At 40.5% G+C, this 25,284-nt stretch overlaps 1 protein-coding gene across 7 annotated transcripts in view; it reads left to right on the top strand.

Annotated features, from left to right (window-relative positions):
- bbs9 (Bardet-Biedl syndrome 9) overlaps positions 1-25,284 on the top strand; it is a 529,891-nt gene that overhangs the window by 375,647 nt on the left and 128,960 nt on the right. Inside the window, exon 23 of one of the 7 annotated variants that reach the window (XM_043688774.1) lies at positions 6,866-7,145. The exons of the other annotated variants lie outside the window; for them this stretch is intronic. Within the exon in view, the coding sequence (XP_043544709.1) occupies positions 6,866-6,906 (41 nt within the window). The 3' untranslated portion in view covers positions 6,907-7,145. Of the gene's footprint in view, positions 1-6,865; positions 7,146-25,284 lie in introns of those variants that run through there. 7 annotated transcript variants of the gene reach the window in all.

Raw genomic sequence — 25,284 nt, 5'->3', positions numbered from 1 at the left:
CATGCAATGGAGAGGGAGCGGTGCTCCCGAAAGCCCAGTTTTTGCATCTGCCTTGGCCATTCCAAACCATATTCCTGCACCTTCAGGTTATCTGTCCTGAAGGTGAACGGCATAAAGGATTACTCAGCCCAATTCACAAAGAACATGACTTCATTCTTGCCTCAATTTACTTTGGCACCCGAGGCCAGATCGAACTGGTTGCAGGTGCACATGAGTCTGTGTACTGACAGTGGAACTGAGCAGAAAACAGCGATATCATCCACATTGAGGAAGGCTTTGACCTGAAATAGTCACCATCTGAGGCTCGCATCCTTCCTGATGGACTCGGCAAAAGGCTCTATACAATAAGGCAGGAGAGAGTGACTCCAGATCTGGTCGAGATTCCCACCCATTGATTAAGATTACATGACTGATGTATATACCTATACAAAATTCCACACTGAATGTTTGAACATTTTTAAGGCAGAAGTAGATGTATTCTGTAAAAGCAAGAAAGTGAAAGGTTATGGGGATACACTGGAATGTGGAGGAATCAGATCAGCCCAGATCTTATTGAATGGCAGATTAGGCTCAAGGGGCCAAATGATTTCTTCTGCTCCTGTTTCATGTGCTTGTATGTCCTTCTGATTGAATGGACTAACAACAAAGTAAAACTTCACCACACAAATTTTATTAATTTTTTCCAAGCTCTTTAATTTTTTATTGAGCAGAGAGAAAGAATTCTGAATATAATCACTGAAATGGATACTTCTTATTTGACCTGAATCGAAAGCTTTTGCTTTCAAAAGCTTACTTCAAAAATTTTGCAAGCTCCTAAGTATTACTTAGTCATCACAACAAACCGAGAATTGCATATAATTGATTAAAAGTATAGTTCAGCCTAGTTTAATCATTGTTTCCACTTGGTTAACTGCCCACTTTAAACCACGTTTCCAGAGCCTACGTTAAATGCTCTGGAAATCACTGAACCATTGAATGGAAAGGCCTTTATCATAAATCATATGTTTTATTGCCTTTAATTTTATTGTAATGACCCCTACTTTATAAGAAATTCCACCAATGTCATCTTAATCATGTTTGAGATCTGATATTAATGTAAATTATTTTTACGTACAATTTTTGCATGGCTTCCAATGTTATCATTATTTAAGGCACTTACCGTTGTGTTTTAAATGAGAAGTTTCAGCTAGCTTGCTCACATGTCTTAGTACAAATAGTGCTATAGAACCACCACAAGTAATTTGTCTTTGGTGTGAAATCACAGTATAAAACAGTACAAAGCATAAACATGACAGAGAAGATCTTCTCTATTCTAATGAAGGGATGTGGGTTTATTTAAGCTGGTGTCTTTGAAGTACTCGATAGAGAGTTTTCATGAGTCAATTGATGAGTTCCAAGCTTGCACATTGCAGTTCATCAGCTAATTTCAGAAATTGAAGCAGTGGGTCCACATTAAGTTGCTAATAGGATTAATTTATTTTCTAAACAAAATAAACTGTCATTATTACTAAAGTGGAATTAAGTCAGCAAGACTATTATCTGAAACAACCAAGCAACCTAATCAATATCAGCTAAATAAATGAACTGTCATTGTCAAAATCTGTTTTATCAGCATATGTAAACTGACAGATTATATTTACAGTTCTACGTAGGGTATCTGTAACAAGAATGAAAAAGCCTTATTTGTTAAGATTTTCTTCTAGTTGAAGTGATTCCTTTAGCAACAATAAACCATCGATTCTGATGATCCTGCTAACCATGATTTGGTTTAACTTGACTGTTGGCTTTATCTTACAGACTGTTCTTATTGAAGACCCGAGGTGCATAAAGTATCAATTATATTGTTGGGTAAATGTGGACTGGAGTGAGTGGTGTTGCAATGCATCAGTCAATTTAGTTCTGAAGAAGGGTCACTGGACCTAAAATGTTAACTCCGATTTCTTTCTACAAATGCTGCCAGACCTGCTGAGATTTTCCAGCAATTTCTGTTTTTGTAGTCAGTTTAGACCATGGCTGTTGACTGTACGGAGATTACATGCCTGAAGCTGATATTGCCAAAGTAGGAAGCAATTATTCACTGTTCTTCAAAGATCTATCACGCGCTATTGACTAAAGTGACCCCATTTAGGATATTTTTATATTAGCCTTTTCTAATTTACTCTTTCACAGGATATTTCCCATCCCTAATTGCTTTTGAGAAGGTATTGGGCAGTTAGGATGTTCACACTACTGTCTCTCAAGTTCAGAAGTTGACCTGATATCAACCCTAGTATCCAGTTACTGAATGTATTAAGAGAATGAGATTAAAATGGAATGCCCTGCTGACCAATCATTGTAAATCTGATGGGATGATCCTGAAATTGCTGTTTGGTGCTGCACCTCTCACCAGCATCTGCTCCACAACAGTTAGGGATTGGCAATAAGTGCTGGTCCTTTCAACAACACCCATATCCCCACAAATGAACAAAAAAAAACTGACAACTCCACCCCCCTCCCTACCCAAAGCCCTGCTGCAGCCCAATAGATTTCATAAATCTGAAAGTTGAGGCACAAGCCCTCCCTCGATTCTTGAAGCAGAGAGTAAGCAGCAAATCACATCACTACCTCACCTACTGAACACATGGAGCTGGGAACAGACAGCAAATCCCTAATCCCTCCACTTTCTCACTCACATAGTACCCCCACCCCAACCATGCAACTGAGAATTGGTTGCACATCTTTTCCCTGAACTCCATGGAGCTGTGAACTGGCAGCACACCATTGCCTTGTCTATCCCTCCCCACCACTGCTATCCGATGGAATTGGAAATTGGCAGCACATCGGCCTTGAGTTGATAGTGAATGCGTGTGAGGTCAGATAGCCTTATTGACAAGGGGATCAGATATCCTGATGCTAGACAGTTATGGTTTCTCATTAACTGCACTGGTGACCTTACAATTTCCTAAAAGTCGTTTAAATATCCTGGCTTTCACCTTCCCTCTTTTTATCAAATGTGACGTAGGCCTGGGGTAGAAAACCTATGTGAAATTTCATCGTCCTCCTTGTACATACCCAGCATATTGTATTACAATGCTTGTAGCTGCAGACCTATATCAAACCCAACTATTGCCACTTGATGTCTACAATGGAATTATCATTATCTTCAAGGGAGTAGTCGATGTGCACTTTAAACAATCATAGTGTTCCTAACTCATCTCATGATCTCCCACTTTCATCTCACCCCCCCCTCAGTCTCTTGTCATCAGACACCTAACAATGTTAATAATCATCACAGCATCCTGACTTGGCATGGCTTTTCAACTTATTACAGTTTCAACTTTTGAAAATCTGGTCACCCGACTTGTTCAGGTAGTTAGCTACAACAGCTGCTTAGCTTGGCCCAGTTCCAAGCTATCAGCTTCTGTAATTGCATTTATCACTGAGTCGCTTCGAGGATTGGCTTAATGGATCTAAGAGCATGACCTTGAAACACAACAGTAAGGTCTTTAGTTCTGATGAAGTATGAGCTTTTCTCTAAGAAAGTGATTACTGTAGCAATATTAATTCCACTTACATTTCACTTAAGTCGGTGGCTGATGAGACAACACAGCAGCTAACAGAATCCACACAGGAAAACCCTGAAACAATTTTCAGCTGCAACCTTGGCAATTAATTCTGCTCAGTGAACGTATTTTGCTCTAAAATCCTGTTAAAGTGCCTGTATTGTCTGGGGAGGTGAGGAAGCAGTGTAATTATAGTAATGGCTCGGAACCTTCTAGGTTATTGACCGTAATAATACATGGTTTGATACAATAAAACATGGCATAAAAAATGTGCATCCATTACTACATAATAGAGAAATTGATATGATTTGAAATCCATGTTATTTAACAATCTAATTTCAACACCTGGGAACCATCTATTAAAGACAAAGTTCTTAAAAATCTTCCCTCGCTGTCTCCTAATTACTGTGCCCAATCCCCCACCAGCTCATTCAACTATTTCTCCTCATGCCATAGAGCAGACGTATGGGCTGTCACGCCCTTGCCTGCAAGTCAGTTAAAGCATCTTCATAACCCAAAGTACCATTTGGCTAAGAAGAAAAGGTATTCAGTGATTAGACTAGATTCTTTACAGTGTGGAAGCAGGCTGTCTGGCCCAACAAGTCCACAACGACACTTCGAAGAGTAAACCACCCAGATCCATTCCCCTGACTAATACACCTATCACTATGGGCAATTTAGCATGGCCAATTCACCTGACCTGCACATCTTTGGATTGTGGGAGGAAACCCACACAGACACAAAGAGAATGTGAAACTCCAAGGTGGGGATCGAACCTGGGTCCCTGGCATTGTGAGGCAGCAGTGCTAAGCACTGAGCCACCATGCCACCCCATGATCACTATTCTGTGATCTGCTATTAAAGATTTACCCGTGAATAGTGAATGAGGACAGAAATACAGACTCGGTTGTAATTCCTCCTCTATAACTGGGTGTGAGAATCAATATTTGGGTGAAGAACTCATATTATCCATGAACCCAAACATCTTCAGTAACAGTCGAAATATTTAGCCAAACTAAAACGCAGGATCCCTTTGTTGTGCAGAAGCTTGCGATCGTTATTGGAGTTTCACTGCATGGACTGAGAAGTTATGTTGCATCTTAAACCGAAGCAAAATGCATTAATTTGTCAGCAGTGGCTCAGTGGATAGCACTGTTACCTCTAAGTCAGAAGACCATGTGTTTAAGATCCCATTCCAGAGAAATGAGCACAAAATCTTAGTGAACTCTTCAGTGAAGTTCTAAGAGCAGTACTATCTTTCAATGCAGTGCTACTGAGCTCTATCTGCCCTGTCAGGAATATAGTAAAGATTCTACTGCACTATTTTGAAGAAGAGCAGGGGAATTCTCCCTCTTGTCCTGCCCTCAACAAACATCACTGAAGCAGGTTACCTAGTCATTATAACGTTGATGTTTTCAAGAGCTTGGTTTTTACAAATTGGTTGTCTTATTTTCTTACATTATCATGGAGCAGATTAATATACAACAGAATTGACCATAGTACAAGATTCTCATGGCTCCAAACAAAGGACCAAATCAGAACCAAATGGCAAACTTATCTCCATTGTATACTTTTTTTAAAAAAATTTTCGTAGGATGGCCATCATTAGCAAACATTTGTTGCCCATCCCAATTGCCCTTGAACCGAGAGCATTTAAGAGTCAATCATATTTCTGTGAGTCTGGAGTGGGCTAAAACTGGCGAAGATGTCAAATTTTCTTCCCTAAAGGACAGTAATGAACCGGATTGTTTTTGCAATAATCAACAGTGGTTTCATGGTACCATTAAGACTCTTTTTTTAAACCAGGTTTATTAACTGAATTCAAATTCCATCAGTTGTCTTAAAGGACAGTAATGAACCGGATTGTCTTTGCAATAATCAACAATGGTTTCATGGTACCATTAAGACTCTTTTTTTAAACCAGGTTTTTTAACTGAATTCAAATTCCATCATTTGTCTTAAAGGGATTTGAGACAATATCCATGGAATATTAGCCTGAGTATCTGAATTAAAATCGAATGAGTCAAATGTCAATATCAATGCACCATCCCAATATCGCAGTTCTACTTGTATGCTGCAGCAGTTGGTTTGATCAGCCTTTGTAAATGGGTATTTAATTGAATTTTCCTCCAAACTTTGACCCAAGAGAAATGTTGTAGTATAAATCTGCAGAACTTCTGGGAATCTTCTTCTGCATTTAGGAGAGCCAATGCAGACAGAGAGGTTTGAGACAAATGCTTTTTCTACCTGATAGCCATATACTGCAGCTTGTCAACCCATCACAACCCGACAACTGGAAATCACTTTCTCCTGCTGGAATACTTTTCTCTTTTTAAAATTCTGCTTCCATCCCACTTAGCTACTTGCTTTTAAACTGCGTACACTGAAAATATATGCAACTGTAGATAGAGGTGGTTGAAACTAACACAATCAAAAATAGTATTCTCTTGCTCTAAGGAAATGCACTACATTTCTTTATCATCAAGCTATAACATTTTCCCGCTATAATGCATTGTTCCTTCTTGGACCGCAACATGTTATATTGGACTTCCACTGTACTACAGCAACTATATTTCAAAAATACTTAATTGGCTATAAAGTGCTTTGGAGTATCCATAAGGTTATGAAAGGTGCAGAAATCAGATTCCCCATCTTGATACTTCACTGTGCCAGATGTAGCCTCTATTGTGTATCATTCAGTTTGGTCTGTGTTAGTACCTGTCTGCCAAAACAGGATATAATTATCAATATCAACTACTTTGTTTTCCTGAGTTCTTTGATTACAGTTGAAAGCATTCCAGGAGTACTTCTGAATGGCATCTTCAAATAGTTTCATCATTCCTAATAAATGAATATAATTTTCTGATAATTGAGCTACTATTTAACCAGATTTTAACAAATGCCAAAGTCCTCATAGCCCATCTTAGGCCCTCTGTTCCTTTTGCTAATCTGTAGATTGCCATTGCAATATTACATATTACTGCCTGAACCCAGTGCTCAAAGGTTAAGCAACAACACCTTCTGCTGTGCTCCTGGGACCGGAGATTGCTGTGGAAATTATTCCTAGTGCTGCCTCGTTTATAATGAATGAGTAATTGCATATGTTTGGTTCATTTTGATGAATGAACTAGTTACTATTATTTTGTTAATGATCGTTTTCTGCATCCTTATTCTAGGGGCTTGACAGAACAGGCTAAGACATTTGAATTAGTCTTATACAGCATGATAAGGGAGTCATTTATTAAACCAATTATGTGCTTAATACAACAGGATATTCAGATTGTGTTAAATCATCACTGTTTTCCTTCATGTCTGTGTATTAGATTTGGAAGTGGATGCTAAGCACAGCAGTACGAAAGAATAAACTACATTAATGCTGCTGTAATGATATTGTATACGTGGGAAATCTAAGGGATTCTTCATCCTGATTGACACTTGCTATCGTAAAGCCGTAAGCTTTTCCATGTCCGTGAGGAAGGAGAGGAAAAACGACATGGAAGAAGGTTTTTGTTCTACTGGTAGCTTCATTGAACCAGAACCAGTATGGGTACAGAAGTAAACTATTTGTTCTCCGAGGTTGCTCTGCAATTCAATAAAATCATGGCTGATCTGTTTGTGTTTTGAATTCCACATTCCCATTGACCTCCAATAACCTTTGATTCATTGTGTAACAAGTATCTATCTAATTCTTTGAGGAGAAAGTGAGGTCTGCAGATGCTGGAGATCAGAGCTGAAAATGTGTTGCTGGAAAAGCCCATCAGGTCAGGCAGCATCCAGGGAACAGGAGAATCGACGTTTCGGGCATAAGCCCTTCTTCAGGAGAAGGGCTCCTGAAGAAGGGCTTATGCCCGAAACGTCGATTCTCCTGTTCCCTGGATGCTTGCCTGACCTGCTGCGCTTTTCCAGCAACACATTTTCAGCTCTATCTGATTCTGCCTTAAAAATATTCGAAGATGCCACCTCCATTACCCGCTGAGGCAGAGTTCCAAAGTCACACAAACCTTTAAAAGAAAAAAGTATTCTCATAAAAGGGTGATCCCTACATTAAAAGAAAAGGTCTCTAGTTTTGGATTGACAGACCAGAGAAATCATCCTTAACAGGCCCACTGTGTCAAATATTTTCAGCGTCTTATGTTCTCCAATCAAGTCACATCTCACTCTTTTAAATTCTAGTGGAAACAAATCCAGTCAGTCCAGCCTTTCCTTATAAGACAATCTGCTCATTCCAGGTGTCAATCTCTTCAACCTTCTCTGAATCACCTCAAACATTTTTAAATCGTTCATTAAATAGGCAGACCAAAACTGCTTAAACCAAAAATGCCAAAAAAGTATTTGAGTTCTTACCAAATAGCCCTGTATAACTAAAGCATAATATCCTTACTTTCAAATTCATTTCCTCTCATTAAGGATAGTATTCATTGACATAGTTATGTGCCATACCTACTGAGTTTTTGTGTCTCATGCAATAGAACAGTTAGATCCCTTGGCAGCTTGGAATTCAGCAACTGTTCTCCATTTAAGTAATACACTGTCAAAGTGAACAGTTTCATATTTTCTCAATTTGTTCTGATCTACCACATTTTTGCCCACTCAATACATTCGCTCTGCTCATCTTAGTTGTAGATATCGATTGTAAAAAGCTGAGGCTCCAGCACAGACGCATGCAGACTCCATTTATCAAACCCTACCAAATAGAAACAGGCCCGTTTATACATAAACTGTGTATATTGGCAACCAGCGAACTTTTTTTTTCCATGGCAGTATGTTTTGCCCACACTGTGAGCTCCTGCTTTGCACAGTAATATTTTATATGGCACCTTGTCGAATGCCTTAGAAATTCAAGTATTGTATGTCTACACACTGTCCTTTATCCACAGCTTTCAAAGAAAGCAATAAATTGTGTAAACATGTTTTCCCTTTCAGAAAACCATGCAGACTCTTCCTCATCACCTTTACTATTTGCAACTGTTCAGCTACAACCTCCTTAATGACCAATTCGAACACCATCCCAACCACAGATGACAAACTAGCTGGCTTATGTTCCTGTTTTTTTCTTGTCTCCCTCCCTTTTTTGAGTAGAGGATTTATATTTACTACATTCCAATGTGATGGAACTTTTCCAGAATTTTTCCAAACTTTGGAAATTTGACACTACGTTTTTCAGACCATGCATTGAAAACCATCAGGATCTGGGTACTTGCCAGGTCTCAACCTCGTAAGTTTGCACCGGCATGCTTCCCTCGTGATTGTAACAACACCAAGTTTCTCTCTCCCTTTCACCTATTAATTAATAGCCATTACTAGAATGTTTTCTTTATATCCTCTACAATGAAGACAAGCAAAATATTTATTCATTTCATCCACCATATCCTTACAATCTGCTTTCAACTCTCCATGATGACTCAGGTATCAGATGTGCACAAAAAGCAGAACAAGTCCAACTTAGCCAATTACAACCCTATCAGTCTTCTTATCAACAGAAAGGTGATGAAAAGGGTTGTCTGTAGTGCTGTTAAGGAGCACTTACAAACAAATAACCTCTTTATTGATGTTAAGTTTGGTTTCTGCCAGAGCCACTCAGCTGCTAACCTCACCACAGCCTTTGTTCAAACATGGACAAACAAGTTGAATTTCAAAAGTGAAGTGAGAATTACATGCTTGATTTCAAGGTTGCATTTGACTGAGTGTGGCATCAAGGAGCACTGGCAAAGATGGAATCAATGGGGATTGGGGAAAACCTCTGTTGGTTGGAGTCATACCTGGCACAAAGAAAGATGGCTGTGGTTGTTGGAGGTCAGTCATTTCAGCTCCAGGACATCTCTGCAGGAGTTCTTCAGGGTAATGTCCTAGGCCCAAACATCTTCAGCTGCTTGATCAATGACCTTCCTTCTATCAGAAGGTCAGAGTGAAGATGTATGCTAATTATTGCACAATGTACCATTCGTGACTCCTCATATACTGAAGCAGTCTATATCCAAATGCAGCAAGGTCTGGACAATGTCCAGACTTGGGCCGCTCAAATTGGCAGATAAACTTCACATCACACAAATGCCAAGCAACTGCCATCTCCAGTAACAGACAACCAAACCACCAACACTTGACATTCAACTTGCAATTACTGAATCCCCACTATCAACATCCTGTGGGTTACCATCAATCAACAATTCAGCTGGACTCACCATACAAACACAGTGGCTACAAGACCAGGTCAGGTGCTAGGAATACTGCAATGAGTAACTCACCTCCTGACACCCTAAAGCCATTTCACCATTGATGAGGCACAAGTCAGGTGTGTGATGGAAATAGTCCTCACTGCCTGGATGAGTGCAGATCCAACAACACTCAAGAAGCTTGGCACCACCTAGGACAAAGCAGCCTGCTTGATTGGCAACAACTCCACAAACATTCAATTACTTTTACCACGAATGCTCAATAGCAGCAGTGTGTACTATTTACAAGGTGCACTGCAAAAATTCACCAAAGATCCTTAGACCTTCCAAACCTATGACCAATTCTATCTAAAAGGGACAAAGGCAGTTGTTACATGGGAATGCCATCACTACAAGTTCCCCTCCAAGCTACGCATCATCCTGACTTGGAAATGTATTGCTGTTCCTTCACATTTTCTGGCTCAAATTCCTGGCATTCCCTCCCCAATGGCATTGTGAATCTATCTGCAGCAAATGGACTGCAACAGTTCAAAAACATAATGCACATCCATCTTCTCAAGGACATCTAGGGAGAGGCAAAAGGTGCTGGTCCAGCTATAGATGCCTATGTCTCAAGAAGGAATTTAAAAATAAGTGTCCAAGGTTCAGCTGCTCCAGAAATAACATCGCTTCCATTATAAAGTTAGAAGTGGACAATTTGCTTCTGGTTGCACAATGTTCAGCAAGATTAATGACTTCTCAGATACTGCAGGTGGCCATACAGCAAAATCTGGACAACATTCAGGCTTAGACTTCTAAGTAGCAAGTAACATTTGTGCCATTCAAGTGCCAAACAATAACCATCTCCAACAAGAGAAATGTAATCATCATTGCTTGATTTTTAATGGCATTAGCATTGCTAACCCCCATTTTACCAATGTCCTGGGAGTTAACAATGATCAGAAATTGAACTGAACTGGCCATACAAATACAATGACTACAGGGTCAGGCCACCTTGCCATCTATCACCAGCAAATGTAGATACATTAATCTCTGTCTCTTCATCCAGATCATAAATATAGTTTGTAACTATCATAGAATCCCTACAGTGTGGAAACAGGCCCTTCAGCCGAGCAGGTCCACACCGACCTGCCAAAGAGTATCCCACCCAGACCCATTCCTCCTACCGTATATCTACCCCTGACGAATGCACCTAACCTACACATCCCTGAATACTATGGGCAATTTTAACACGGCCAATTCACCTAACCTGCACATCTTTGGATTGTGGGAGAATGCACAAACTCCACACAGACAGTCACCAGAGACTGGAATCAAACCCAGATCCCTGGTGCTGTGAGGCAGCAGTGCTAACCACTGAGCTACCGTGCTGCCCTTAATAATTGAGGCCCATAGCACTGCGTTTTGCAGCATTCGACTATTCACTACCAACCACTGTGAAAATGCCTTGTTTGTGCCCACTTTCTCTCTTTGTCCATTAACCAAGCCTGTGTCCATGCTAATGTAATACCGTATCTCAAAAACCCTCTTCTAGCTTTTTAACCTTTTGTGTGGCACTTTATTGAATAAATTTTGCCCTCAATGTATCTTCAAAAAGGCAGATGATTGGAAATTTAGTCCAAGAGTTATATCTTAAGGATGCAATTCCAGAACTAATGGCCCAGGAGGCTAGAAGCATGGCTGCCAATGATGGAGCAATTATATGCCAGAATGGGAAGAGTGCAAAAATCTCAGAGGATTGTAGGTTGGGAGGAGATCACAAAAATAGAGAAAAGCAAGGCCACGGAGCAATTTGAAAATAATGATAAAAATTTTAAAATTACATGTTAATCGGGAGCCAATATGTACTGTAGTTAGTGCGTAGGTTTGATAGCTGAACAGGACCTAGGAAAAGTTGGATGGCCTCTAGTGTTTGGAGGATGGAACATAATTATTCTGACCAAGAGTACCAATAGTGTATGTGGTGCCACACTGCTTAGGCTCGGAGTACCAAGCAAGAGCATATTAGGAGTTTCCTTTGAGATGGCTTCATATCCTTTCTGATTTGGGCACAATGTGAAGTTATTGTAAATATGGGAACAGTTACTGTAAATCATCATTAATAATAAGACTTTAAAAATTACTGTCATGTCTTTGACAACTCTCGTATGTTAGTGCCATTGAGTGAAATGTGGACGTAGTAGAATTTAATTATTTGACACTGCCAGGGCAGTTATCTTTCTGACATTTGGAGCAAAGGAGATTATGTTTAAATTGATTCCATTCCCTGGACTCCAACCTGTACTGACTGGGATAGTGCATAATCAGAAATGGGCACATGAACTCTCCCCACATAAATAAGTGAATTATCTATAGATGCTGTGACTATGTCCATGGAAGGTACAGGGAATGATTCAGGGTGAATTGTTGCCATTTTAAAGTGAAACATGTTATATTTATTCACAATTTGTTTAAGAAATCAACACCCAGTGCTACCTGGGTCCTGTGCCACAACTTCTCCTCTGATACATAATCCAGAAGGGGAAAAACAATAAATTTTGCTTCCAATTTATATTCTTCTTTCAACTTCATCCAATCCATACCTAACTCTTCACTTCCATTTCTTAATGTCCTGGCTTCTATTTAAGGATAGACACTCCACACGCATCCATTACAAACCTACTGATTTCCATAATTATCTTAACAATAACTCTTCACACCCTGTTTATGGTAAGGACTTCTTTCCATTCTCCCAGTTCTCCATCTCCATCACATCAGTTCCAATTATGCCATCTTCCACAGCGATGCCTCCAAGTGTTTATTTTTTATTGTACTGAGGATTTTCCTCCTCACCAACTGATTGACAGGGCTCTCAGCCATGTCTAGGCTATTTCCCACACTTCTGCCCTCACCCCTTACCCTTCCTCCCAGAAGAACAATGTGGTTCCTCTTATAACAAAAACAGAAATTGCTCGAAAAGCTCAGCAGGTCTGGCAGCATCTATGGAGAGAAATCAGAGTTAACATTTCAGGTTGAGTGACCCTTCCTCAGATCTCAGTTAACTCTGATTTCTGTCCACAGCTAAGCTTCTCCAGAAATTTCTGTTTGTGTTTCTGATTTACAGCAGCCACAATTGTTTTCAGTTTTTTGTTTATTTTTAGTGCAATATAAATCTAAAATCAAGTTATTTGTTCTGTCTTCTACTCACTAAGTTTTGGTGTGACACCTGTGACTGGACATTATCTACCACTGCCTTGAAGTCTGGGATGTACTTTAACACTGCCAGACATGCACAATCCATCAGATGGGTATGTATGAGGCAGGTGCAATACTTGGACTTGATTATCGTCATTTGGGGAACACAGTCTCACAGAGCTATTTGGAGCTAAAGTAAACTATTGTTTTAAAAACACAGGATAAAAAGAGTGGGCATTTTTCTCTGTTTATGAGCGAGATCCCTTGATCTGTCTTTCAGCTCAATATCAGCCTGCATAGTCATTATCTCCATGTAAACCCCACCACTTTATAAATCAAATACTGATGGAATTTGGTAACCAACCTTCCAATGTTCTCTTGAAGGAATAGATTTGAGACAGACATCACAATTTGTTCCATTACATCTAATTCATGAAATCCCTTGTTGAATTCCTTTGCTAACTTACTCAGATGTACGCATAAGTTTTCTGGATGGAACAATTTTTCTTTGTCTTTGATTTTTCTAATATTTTCTCCAGACTTCGAATGTGTTCAATGGTTTTTTTTGTTTGCGATGATGACAGACCCATGTTTAAATTTGAACATGTTCTCAACATTTACCATATATACTAAGTTTCTGTTGTTTCCAAGCCCATTCACAGCTCAGCTTGTTCTCTTTTGACATTAAGTCTGTAAGGAACCTAAAGTTGACAACCATATAATATCAGACAGCTGACTGCAAATTTCACTCTTTGATTTAAGTAAAGGATAATTCCAGGCATCAGTTCTAAAAATCATTTCCCCCTTTTGAAAGCTCAGCAGACTTAACCAACTTATATCAGCATGGAAGATTAGTTTACCGTCGGCAGCATAGAGTTTGTTGATTAAGAAATTAAGTGATTCCAACGGTACTTACACACATCAAGTTTCTTGATTGGAATGTTTCTCTCAAATATTCATCTTTTGTTTTTGTTGTAGATATCTTTATCCCTTATTTGCTCTTTAAGGGGCAAGAAGATGAGAAGATCCTCTTTAGTTGTTATACTCTTAAAAGGCATTTGTGGTAAAACAATTAGCTGGACTTTGCTGGGCTTGTTGATGGATTCATTCAACTGCAGCGAGAAGCATTCATAATCTTTAAGGTCCTGCTGTAGTTTCTGAAAGACGTCTTTGGACAAAGATCTCTTTAGTTTTGACGTGGAATCGTTAAGTGACTGGCTCTGGATTGCCCTTATTATTTCTTCTTTGCTCTTAACGCCTTTGAATAACGAATCAGTGGCCACAGTCATTGCTTCTTTAAATACTTTGTCATCTGTCAGTGATTTCTATTATTTTGCCAGAAGATGACAAATTTGAAATAAATCTTCAGTGCAGGCCTTACCTTCTGCTGCTGGTTTGTAAATAAAAGTCTGTTGAGCTGTCAAAATGGCATTCAACTCGTCAACTTTCATTGTCCAAAATGTTCTGATCAAGGGAAAATAGTCTTTGAATTCAAATCATTGTATGGTATAATTTCAAATTTCCCATTTTACTTATCAGTACAGTTCAGAACAGAAATTCAGTTTTCCATTGATTGCAAAGTTGTACATTTTTGCTGTTTTTTTAGATGGTCTAAGTTCATCACTCATCAGTATTGCTTCATCCTGTAGTTCATGATGGACTCTTCATGGGTCACACTGCAGGTCAGCCTCTGGATATGTGCCTCTGGAACATTTAGAATATTGCCTATTTTCAAGTCCAAAAGTGTGAGAGGTCACTTCTACAGTTTGTGGGGTCCCTGATCAGCTCCAATATTGGATATGTAATTTTTCTTTGTCCTGCATTAGATAAGTGACTGAAAGAAATAACTGCAGGTCATAGAATCATTCATTGCGGAAACATCAGTCTAACTTGTCCATGTTGACCGAGTTTCCCAAACCAAACTAGCCCCATTTGCCTGCGTCCTTCTAAACCTTTCCTATTCATATACCTGTCCAAATGTCTTTTAAATGTTGTGACTGTACCTGCATCTACCACTTCCTCTAGCAGTTCATTCCACACACAAACCATTCTCTATGTGAAAATGTTGCCCCTCAGGTCCCTTTTAAATCTTTCTCCTCTCATGTTAAAAATTTGCCTGCAGTTTTGAACCACACAAACAAAAGAAATACCTTTGCTATTCATCTTTTCTTTGCCGCTCATGATTTTAAAAACTTCTGTAAGATAAGTCCTCACCTCCTTAGCTCCAGTGAAAAAAAGGCCAACTTATCCAACCTCTCTTTATTCCTCAAACCAGGTAACATCCTTGTAAATCTTTTCTGCACCTTCTCCAATTTAATAATGTCCTTCCCATAGCAGGGTGACCAGAACTGTACACAGTACTCCAAAAGTGGCCCCACCAATGTCCTGTACAGCCACAACATGACATCCCAACTCCTATACTCAATAGTTTGAGCAATGAAGGCAAGTCTGACAAATGACTTCATTAGCAGTTCTGAGGAGGGGGTCACCAAACCCAAAAGGTTAACTCTGATTCCTCTTCACAGATGCTGCCAGACCTGTTGAGCTTTTCCAGCAACTTGTATTTTTGTTCTTTGCCACCCTGTCTACATGTGACAGAAATGCAGAGGAGCAAGACTAGTTGAGCTGCTGTTAGAATCCACATGGACATGATGGGTGGAATAGCCTCCTGCATTCCTAGTGCTGGAATAAACTGTTTTCATACATCATTCCTGCATATATTCAATTGTTTGCATTGCCAGCACAAAACTTACTTTACCCTACAGTGGTTGTCCATTTGGACCAAACTGAAACACAATGCAATAAGCTGGCAAAACCTGCAAAGATCATGCACTTTTCTCTAGCTACAACTGCCACAAGTGGATATTATGCAGTGACATAACAATGTATGAGAAACAAGGAAACTTGCAGAGGTATGATCAAGTTGTACAGCAAAGGAGTGTGTGCAATGAGATCAACTGTAAAATGTATACAGTGAGAGAATGTGAGCCGTGAGATTGACTGTCAGGGACACACTGTGAGAGAATGTGAGCCTTGAGATTGATAGAGACACACAGTGAGAGAATGTGAGCTGTGAGATCAATTGTCACAGACACTGTGATTGACCATTCTTTTGTGGACAATGGAGTACTGGAAACCACTGGAGAGTAGGTTCACATGTGATACACATGGTATCAAACACCAAAGGATATCTGATTATTTCATTAAAATCACTGCAATTACTGCCAAACAGATTGGCCAAAACACATATTACTGGAGGAAGTGAGATTTGCAAGCGTAACAATCACAACTTTGAATGTTCAGTTCAACTCTAGTTGTAATCCAATTCAGCTGTCAGTAAACTGCTATTATGAACATTTGATTTATCCTAAGTAATTTGATGTACAATAGAGTATTTGTGAACTATTGCTTTGAATACACAAATGAATCCTCCAGAGCTGTAATGCTCATCCATACACAGAAGTAAGGCGACCTACATAGTCACATGTTTGCTGAGGATGTGAATACTGGTTCAAGCTTCAACATTCTGAGGTTGGGAGATAGAGTCGGGTGTGAGTAGAGGAGGCAGATCATTGCGCATTGGCGCAGTGTCAACACATTTCCAATGGTACGATTTTACTTTATAGTTTTTGTAAACATAAAGATGAACAGGTGGATTAATTACTCTGCATTGTGTTGAACTGAAGTGACATTACCCATTTTGTGTTTCAAAGTATGATATGGACCATTTTATCAACGCTGCTTCTTAGCCAAAGTTTTTTTTCTTAAATTGAAGCACCTTTCATGATTATTGGCATTGTTCAGTGGTAATCCTTTCATTTGAATAACAAAACTGTGCATTTAAACTTTGCTTTTAGAGATATAATTGAGTCTGACAGTCTGGTGCTGTTTTCAGGAAGTGTTACAATCAAAGGTGCTGTCTTTCCAATGACATGTTAACCCAATGCCAAATCTGACCTCTTGGATTGATGTGAAATATCCAACTCAGCAACTGGAAGAAGAGCAAGGAAGCTCTCCTTCATTTTGCGATATCTATCTCTAAATGAGCATCAGTAAAATATTCCATTGCTGCTTGTGGGATTTGGATGGGTGCAAAGTGGCTGCCGTGTTTCCTATATTTCAGCAAATATATTCCAGTGACACATTTAAATACATACTTCATTTGCTGTAAATTAGTTTGGGACATGCGGAGGTTCTGAAAGATACAATGCAAGTTCGTTATTTGCATTTGAAGAGATGATTATTTTTTCATCAGTCATATAACATCACTGGATCTAAAAGTTAAAGTTCTAAATTGGAGGGAGGCCAATTTCAACGGTATTAGGCAAGAGTTGTCAAAAGTTGATTGGGGGTGGATGCTTGCAGGTAAAGGGCGGCTGGAAAAGGGGAAGCCTTCAGGAATGAGATCATCAGAGCCCAGAGACAGTATGTTCCTGTTATGGTGAAGAGTAAGGCTGATAGGTGTAGGAAATGCTGGATGATTAGAGAAGTTGAGGTTTTGGTCAAGAAAAAGAAGGAAGCATATGTCAGATGCAGACGGAAGAGATCAAGGGAATCCTTAGAAGAGTAAAAAGGCTGTAGGAATATATTTAAGAGGGAAATTAGGAGGCAAGAAGGGGACATGAGATAGCTTTGACAATAGGGTTAAGGAGAATCCAAAGGGTTTTTATAAATAAATTAAGGGCAAAAGAGTAGGTCAGGAGAGAATAGGGCCCCTTAAAGATCAGCAAAGCCACCAATGTGTGGAACTGCAGGAGATGGGAGATATACTAAATTAGTATTTTGCATCAGTGTTTACTGTGGAGAAGGATATGGAAGATATAGAACATGGGAAATAAATAGCGACTTCTTGAAAAATGTCCATATTACAGAGGAGGAGGTACTGAACATCTTAAGATGCATAAACGTGGATAAATCTCCGAGCCCTGATCAGGTGTTCCAGGAACACTGTGTGAAGCTAAGTAAGTGATTGCTGGGCTTCTTACTGAGATATTTGTATTATTGATAGCCACAGATGAGGTGTCGGAAGACTGGAGGTTGGCTAACGTAGTGCCACTATTTAAGAAATGTGGTAAGGAAAAGTCATGGAATTATAGACCGATGAGCCTGATATCAGTGGTGGGCAACTTGTTGGAGGAAATCCTGAGCGACAGGATTTACAAGTAGTTGGGAAGGCAAGGACTGATTAGAGATAGTCAACATAGCTTTGTGCTTGGGAAATCATGACTTACAGACTTGATTAATTTTTTTGAAGAAGTAACCATGAGAATTGATGAGGGCAGAGCGGTGGATGTGATTTATATGGACTTCAGTAAGGCATTCAATAAGATTCCTCATGGTAGACTGGTTAGCAAGGTTAAATCACATGGTATACAGGAAGAACTAGCCATTTGGATACAGAATTGGCTCAAAGGTAGGAGACAAATGGTGGTGGTGGAGATATGCTCTTCAGACTAGAGGCCTGAGACCAGTGGTGTGCCACACGGATCGCTGCTGGGTCCACAACTTTTCATCATTTATAGAAATGATTTGGAAGTGAACATAGGAGTTATGGTTAGTAAGTTTGCAGATGACACCAAAATTGGAGGTCTAGTGGAGAGCGAAGAAGGTTACCTCAGAGTACAATAGGATCTTGATCAGATGGGCCAATAGGCTGAAGAATAGGAGATGGAGTTTAATTTAGATAAATGTAAGGTGCTGCATTTTGGAAAGGCAAATCAGAGTATGACTTATACACTTAATGGTAAGGTCCAGGGGAGTGTTGCTGAATAAAGAGACCTTGGAGTGTAGGTTCATAGTTCCTTGAAAGTGAGGTTGCAGGTAGATGGGATAGTGAGGAAGGCGTTTGGTATACTTGGATTTATTGGGCAGTGCATGAGTAATGGAGTAGGGAGATCATGTTGGATTTGTACAGGACATTGGTTAGACCACTTTTGGAATACTCTGTGCAGTTCTGGTCTCCCACCAGATTTTGTGACACTTGAAACCATTCAGAAAGGATTTATAACTATGTTGCCAGGATTGGAGGATTTGAGCTATAGGGAGAGGCTGAATAGGCTGTGACTATTTTCCCTGGAGCATTGGAGGCTGAGAGGCGACCTTCTAGAGGTTTATAAAATCATGAGGTGCATGAATAGAGTAAATAGACAGAGTCTTTTACACAGGTTGGTGGAGTCCAAAAGTATAGGGCAAAGGTTTAAGTTGAGCGGGGAAAGATTTAAAAGGGACCTAAGGGCAACATTTTCACACAAAGGATGGTGCATGTATGAAATAAGCTGTCAGAGGAAGTGGTGGATTCTGGATTAGTGGTGCTGGAAGAGCACAGCAGTACAGGCAGCATCCAAGGAGCAGTAAAATCGACGTTTCGGGCAAAAGCCCTCCATCAGGAATACCTGATTTTACTGCTCCTCGGATGCTGCCTGAACTACTGTGCTCTTCCAGCACCACTAATCCAGAATCTGGTTTCCAGCATCTGCAGTCATTGTTTTTACCTAGAGGAAGTGGTGGAGGCTGTTACAATTACAACATTTAAAAGGTATCTGGATTGGTATATGAATAGGAAGGGTGTAGAGGGATATGGGCCAAGTGCTGGCAAATGAGACGAGATTTATCTAGGATGTCTGGTCAGCATTGATACATTGGACAAAGGGCTCCGTGACAATGACTCTAAATCAGTACTATCTCTAAAACAGGTATCTTGTCATTTTGTTATTTGTAACTAAAAAGAACTTAGAAATGTTATCCAATATCATCATTTGCTGTCTCCTAATTATCATTTTCTTATTGCATATTAATATTTAAACAGAAAATGCTGATGAACCAGTTGAGATGTAGGGCTGGATTACATTTCAGGGTTGAGCCCAGTCTGTTTGGCTGACAGCCCCACTTTAACTTTCTGGGTACCAAATCCAAGAGGACATTTGCCTCTTAGAAGTGCCAATCAGTTGGAAGCAACTGCTGGTGTAGCAGGAGACATGGGACAAAGAGGAACCATGGATGCCCCTTACCCAGAAGGTTCCAGGATCACCTCCGGTTGAGTTAACAGGTAGGTTGGCATCTTGGATGGGTGAGGAGCCTCCAAAGATGGTGTAAAGGATTGCAAAGGAAATAGATTGCTGCAACCTCTCCCCTCCATGTCATTGACTAAAGGCTAAACTAGCTGGTGCAGACACTGCCTGGGTGATCTGGGTGTTCTTGTGCACCAGTCAATGAAGGTAAGCATGCAGGTACAGCAGGTAGTGAAGAAGGCTAATAGCATGCTGGCCTTCATAACAAGAGGGATTGAGTATAGAAGCGAAGAGGTTCTTCTGCAGCTGTACCGGGTGAGACCACACCTGGAGTACTGTGTGCAGTTCTGGTCTCCAAATTTGAGGAAAGACATTCTGGCTATTGAGGGAGTGCAGTGTAGGTTCACGAGGTCAATTCCTGGAATGGCGGGACTACCTTACGCTGAAAGACTGGAGCGACTGGGCTTGTATACCCTTGAGTTTAGAAGACTGAGAGGGGATATGATTGAGACATATAAGATTATTAAAATTTGACACTCTGGAGGCAGGAAACATGTTTACGCTGATGGGTGAGTGCCGAACCAGAGGACACAGTTTAAAAATACAGGGTAGACCATTTAGGACAGAGATGAGGAGAAACTTCTTCACCCAGAGAGTGGTGGCTGTGTGGAATGCTCTGCCCCAGAGGGCAGTGGAGGCCCAGTCTCTGGGTTCATTTAAGAAAGAGTTGGGTAGAGCTCTCAAGGATAGTGGAATCAAGGGTTATGGAGATAAGGCAGGAACAGGATACTGATTAAGGATGATCAGCCATGATCATATTGAATGGTGGTGCAGGCTCAAAGGGCAGAATGGCCTACTCCTGCACCTATTGTCTATTGTCTATTAAATCAGTTATTGTGGAAGGAAGCTTTTAAGTGGGCAGTCATTGCCACAAAGGGCTACAATTGTATGATGTGCCCATAAAATCAGACACCCTCCTGTTTTCCTGTCAATAGGTGGACAATAAAATTCAGTCTATGAAGTCAGTGGATGGGATCTGACTCAGTCACTCTGATAAACAAGTGTTCCCTAGTAAGGATATCAATAATCAGTGACAAAGCCTGCATTTTTGTAATGTAGTTGTAATGTAGAGTGACATCCAAAGATACTTGACAGTTTTCTGAAATTGATGTGCCTGGAGCCAAAAAAAGGAAATAGTAGGAGTGACTGAAAACAACAGCTCGATGTAAGAAAGTTAGTTTTGGAAGGAAAGAGTGTTGGATACCACTAAAGGAGCTTAGTGGGAGAATACCATAGTGCAGGCACCAGTGGGAAGGTGAACAACGTATGTATGTTAAAGCCAGAGGAGGGGCAGATAATTTAGGGAAAATTCATAACGTTCGATGAAGTTACAGAGATAAAAAGCTTCATTTCAAAACTCAGTTTGAATTTTTATATTTGAGGCATTAGGAGACAACAACTGAATATAGGTCAGCACAGGAATTCATAGAATCTCTACAGTGTGGAAGCAGGACATTCGGCCTGATCCCACACTGACCCTCCAAAGAGCATCCCAACTACCTATCCCTGTAACCCTGCATTTTCCATAGCTAGTCCACCGAACCTTTGGGCTGTGGGAGGAAACCCATGCAGCCATTGCAAATTCCACACAGTCACCCAAGGGTGGAATTGAACCCAGGTGCCTGGTGCAAAGAGGCAGCAGTGCTAGCCACTGTGCCACCTGAGGTTGGTTAGCTCAGTTGGCTTGGCAGTTGGTTTGCAACGTAAAATAATGCAACAGCATGGGTCAATTCCTGCACTGTCTCTCTCTTTAATGAGAGACCAGCCTTATGGTCCACTAGGATTATGAAGACTTTGCCTTTATAGATCAGCAAAGACAAGTATGCTGGGTGTGCAAGACTTGGTAAGAGTCAGGATATAGACAGAAAAATTTTGAATTCGCTGAAGTTTGTAACAGATCGGGGGAACTTTGGAATAGTTGATCCTGGAAGTAAGAAGGATGTGGCTTCTTGCTGCAGATAATGTGCTGAGGCAGGGGCAGCGAGGTCTTTTTTTAGATTAGATTCCCTACAGTGCAGAAACAGGCCCTTCGTCTCAACCAGTCCACACCGACCCTCTGAAGAGTAACCCACCCAGACCCATTTCCCTCTGACTAACGCTCCTAACATTATGGGCAATTTAGCATGTCTTTGGACTGTGGAAGGAAACCAGAGCACCCAGAGGAAACCCACGCAGACAGGGGGAGAATGTGCAAACTCCACACAGACAGTAGCCCAAGGCTGGAATCAAACCTGGGATCCTGGTGCTGTGAGGCAGCAGTGCTAACCACTGAGCCACCATGCCGCTCTAGATGCTAGATATGGTGAATACTTGATGTGGAACAAGGCAGTCTTGGTGATAGATTGATTTCGGATTGAAAACTCAGGTTGGGGCCAAAAAAGACATTGAGGTTGTGAACACTGTTTAAACAAAAATATGCAATGTAGAAATAAAATCTCAGCTAATCACAGTTTCCATTAGCTGTTTGATTTATTTTAAGATATTGAGCTTCAATTTTCTTCTTTAACAAATCTTAAAGGGAGAAGTTTCATCAGTTTTTGTTTGTAGTAAAAACATTAATCCAAATATAAAGACCAGCAAACAGGAGGCCTCCCACTCCATATCTTGACCATTATTTATTTTAATATTTTCATGATTCCTTAAAAAAATTGTTTTACCTCATTTGTCACCGCTGTGATCTGTAAATAAAGTTTGCTGTGTGATCATTGTTATTAAGCTTTTTGCTCAGGGAAAATGTTAGCATTCACTCTGGGCAGGAATGAACCAACAGGTAAAGTAGAGGGATGTTGATATCACAGATTTTAGCACACATAAGGAATCCTGCAGAGATTGAGTGGAAGCTTCATATGTATCAATGCTAACTGAGCCTCAAGATGCTTGCAAGATGTCAGACACTTTATAAGCATGTCCTTGGTGGGGGAAGCTCGTATTACTTCACAATTAGGACAGTAATAGTTTTCCAAAACATAAGACACTCTTCAGGTGAGTGTAAAACTATCTCTTGTGGAAACCTGGAGGAAAAGGGCAATCCATTTTATGGGCCCCAGAGAGAAATCTGTGTCCTCCCCTGACTGAGATTACAGATCCCCACTTCCCCTTGCTGTGAGCCCTTTCCCAAATGCTCTCCTTGCCACTGACCAGAAAGCTGGTGGGCTAATAGCATACATGGACTGTTGTGAGAGTGGATGTGATATTACTCATTTAGAGTCAGAGAGTTATAGAGATGTACAGCACGGAAACAGAATCGTACAATACAGAAGAAGTCCTTCAGTCGCAGAGTCATATGGAAATACAACACGGAAACAGACTCTTTGGTCCAACTTGTCCATGCTAACCAGATATCCCAACCTAACCTAGTTCCGTTTGCTAGTATTTGGTATATATCCCTCTAAATCCTTCCTATTCATATAACCACCCAAATGCCTTTTAAATGTTGCAGTTGTACTCCCTCCACCACTTCCTCTGGCAGTTCATTCCATAAACGCACCACCCTCTGCGTGAAAAGGTTGCCCCTTAGGTCTCTTTTATATCTTTCCCCTTTCACCCTAAACCTATGCCTTCTAGTTCTGGACTCCCCCATGCTAGGGAAAATACTTTGTCTATTTATCTTATCCATGCCCCTCATGATTTTATAAACCTCTATAAGGTCACCCCCCAGCCTCCAACGCTTCAGGGAAAACAAACCCAGCCTACTCAGCCTCTCCCTTTAGCTCAAACCCTCCAACCCTGGCAACATCCTTGAACCCTTTCAAGTTTCACAACATCCTTCCAAAAGGAAGGAGACCAGAACTGCATACAATAGTCCAACAGTGGCCTAACCAATATCCTGTACAGCCACAACATGATCTCCCAACTCCTGTACTCAATATTCTGACCAATAAATGAACACATACCAAATGCATTCTTCACTATCCTATCTACCTGCGCCTCTACTTTCAAGGAGCTATGAACCTGCACTCCAAGGTCTCTTTGTGTATAAGCCCTGCTCTGAGTTGCATTTCCAAAATGCAGCACCTAGCATATATCTAAATTAAACTCCATCTGCCACTCCTCAACCCATTGGCCCAACTGATCAAGATCCTGTTGTACTCTGAGGCAACCTTCTTTGCTGTTCACTACACCTCCAGTCTTGGTGTCATCTGCAAACTTACTAACTACACCTCCTATGTTCACATTCAAATAATTTACATAAATGATAACAAGTAGTGGACCCACTTGTAGCACTCCCCTGGTCACTGACCTCAGTCTGAAAAGCAACTCTCCACCACCACACTCTGTCTTCTACCTTTGAGCCAAATGGTGAGTTCTCCCTGTATTGCATGTGACCTAACCTTCCTAACCAGTCTCCCTTACCTCTCATAATTTTGTACACCTCAGTCAGATTCCCTCAGCCTTATCTGCTCCAAAAAAAGACAACCAAGCTTATCCAGCCTCTCTTCATAGTTTAACTGCTCCATCTGAGTCAACATATTGGTGACGCTCACTTGCACCTCCTTCAGTGAAATCACATTCTTCCTGTAGCATGGTGACCAGAGCTGCACACAGTACTCTACCTGTGGCCTAATCAAAGTTCTGAACAGTTCCAACATAACCTCCATGACTGATAAAGGCAAGTGTCCATTATGGCTTCTTAACTACCCTCTTAACCTGTCCTGCTGCCTGCAGAGATCTTTGAACAAGCACCACAAGATCTGTCCGTCCTTCTGAGCTGCCTAGTATCCTGCCATTTGTTGATTTGGAGGGATCGGTGTTGGACTGGGGTGTACAAATGTAAAAATCACACAACCCCAAGTGGTTATGGAGTATAAGATTGTAATACACAGAATTTATAGCTAAGGTTTACAGTGTGACGCAACTGAAATGATATATTGAAAAAGACCTTGCCAGGGTTAACCTCACACTTGTCAGGGCTAAATTCCATTGGCACTCATCTACCCATCTGATCAATCGATCTTTATCCTTGTGTAACTTGAGACCTTTCTCCTGTCAAGACAACAGCCAATCTTTCTATCATTCGCAGAATTACTTATCACTCCCTCTCCCCCATATTTTATTCCATATCATTTACAAGTAGCACAAACAATAATGGACTGATCCCATGCTCTTTTACCTTCATTATCAGTCTCCTACGTGGGACCTTGTCAAAGGTTAAACTGAAATATATATAAGCTACATGAACCATGCTATCCTCATCTACACACCTCCTTGAAAAATTCAATCAATTTTTTGTTAGGCTCTGACAGAGCCATGTTAACTATTCCTGATCAAACCTTGCCACTTTAAATGGAGATTAGAGAAGATCTAATCAGAAGCTAAACTTTCAGTATTCAT

This window comes from Chiloscyllium plagiosum, chromosome 4 (assembly GCF_004010195.1).
Source record: "Chiloscyllium plagiosum isolate BGI_BamShark_2017 chromosome 4, ASM401019v2, whole genome shotgun sequence".
Lineage (NCBI taxonomy): Eukaryota > Metazoa > Chordata > Chondrichthyes > Orectolobiformes > Hemiscylliidae > Chiloscyllium > Chiloscyllium plagiosum.
Note: the sequence above shows the minus strand (reverse complement) of the source record. Positions and strands in the feature narration are given on the sequence as shown.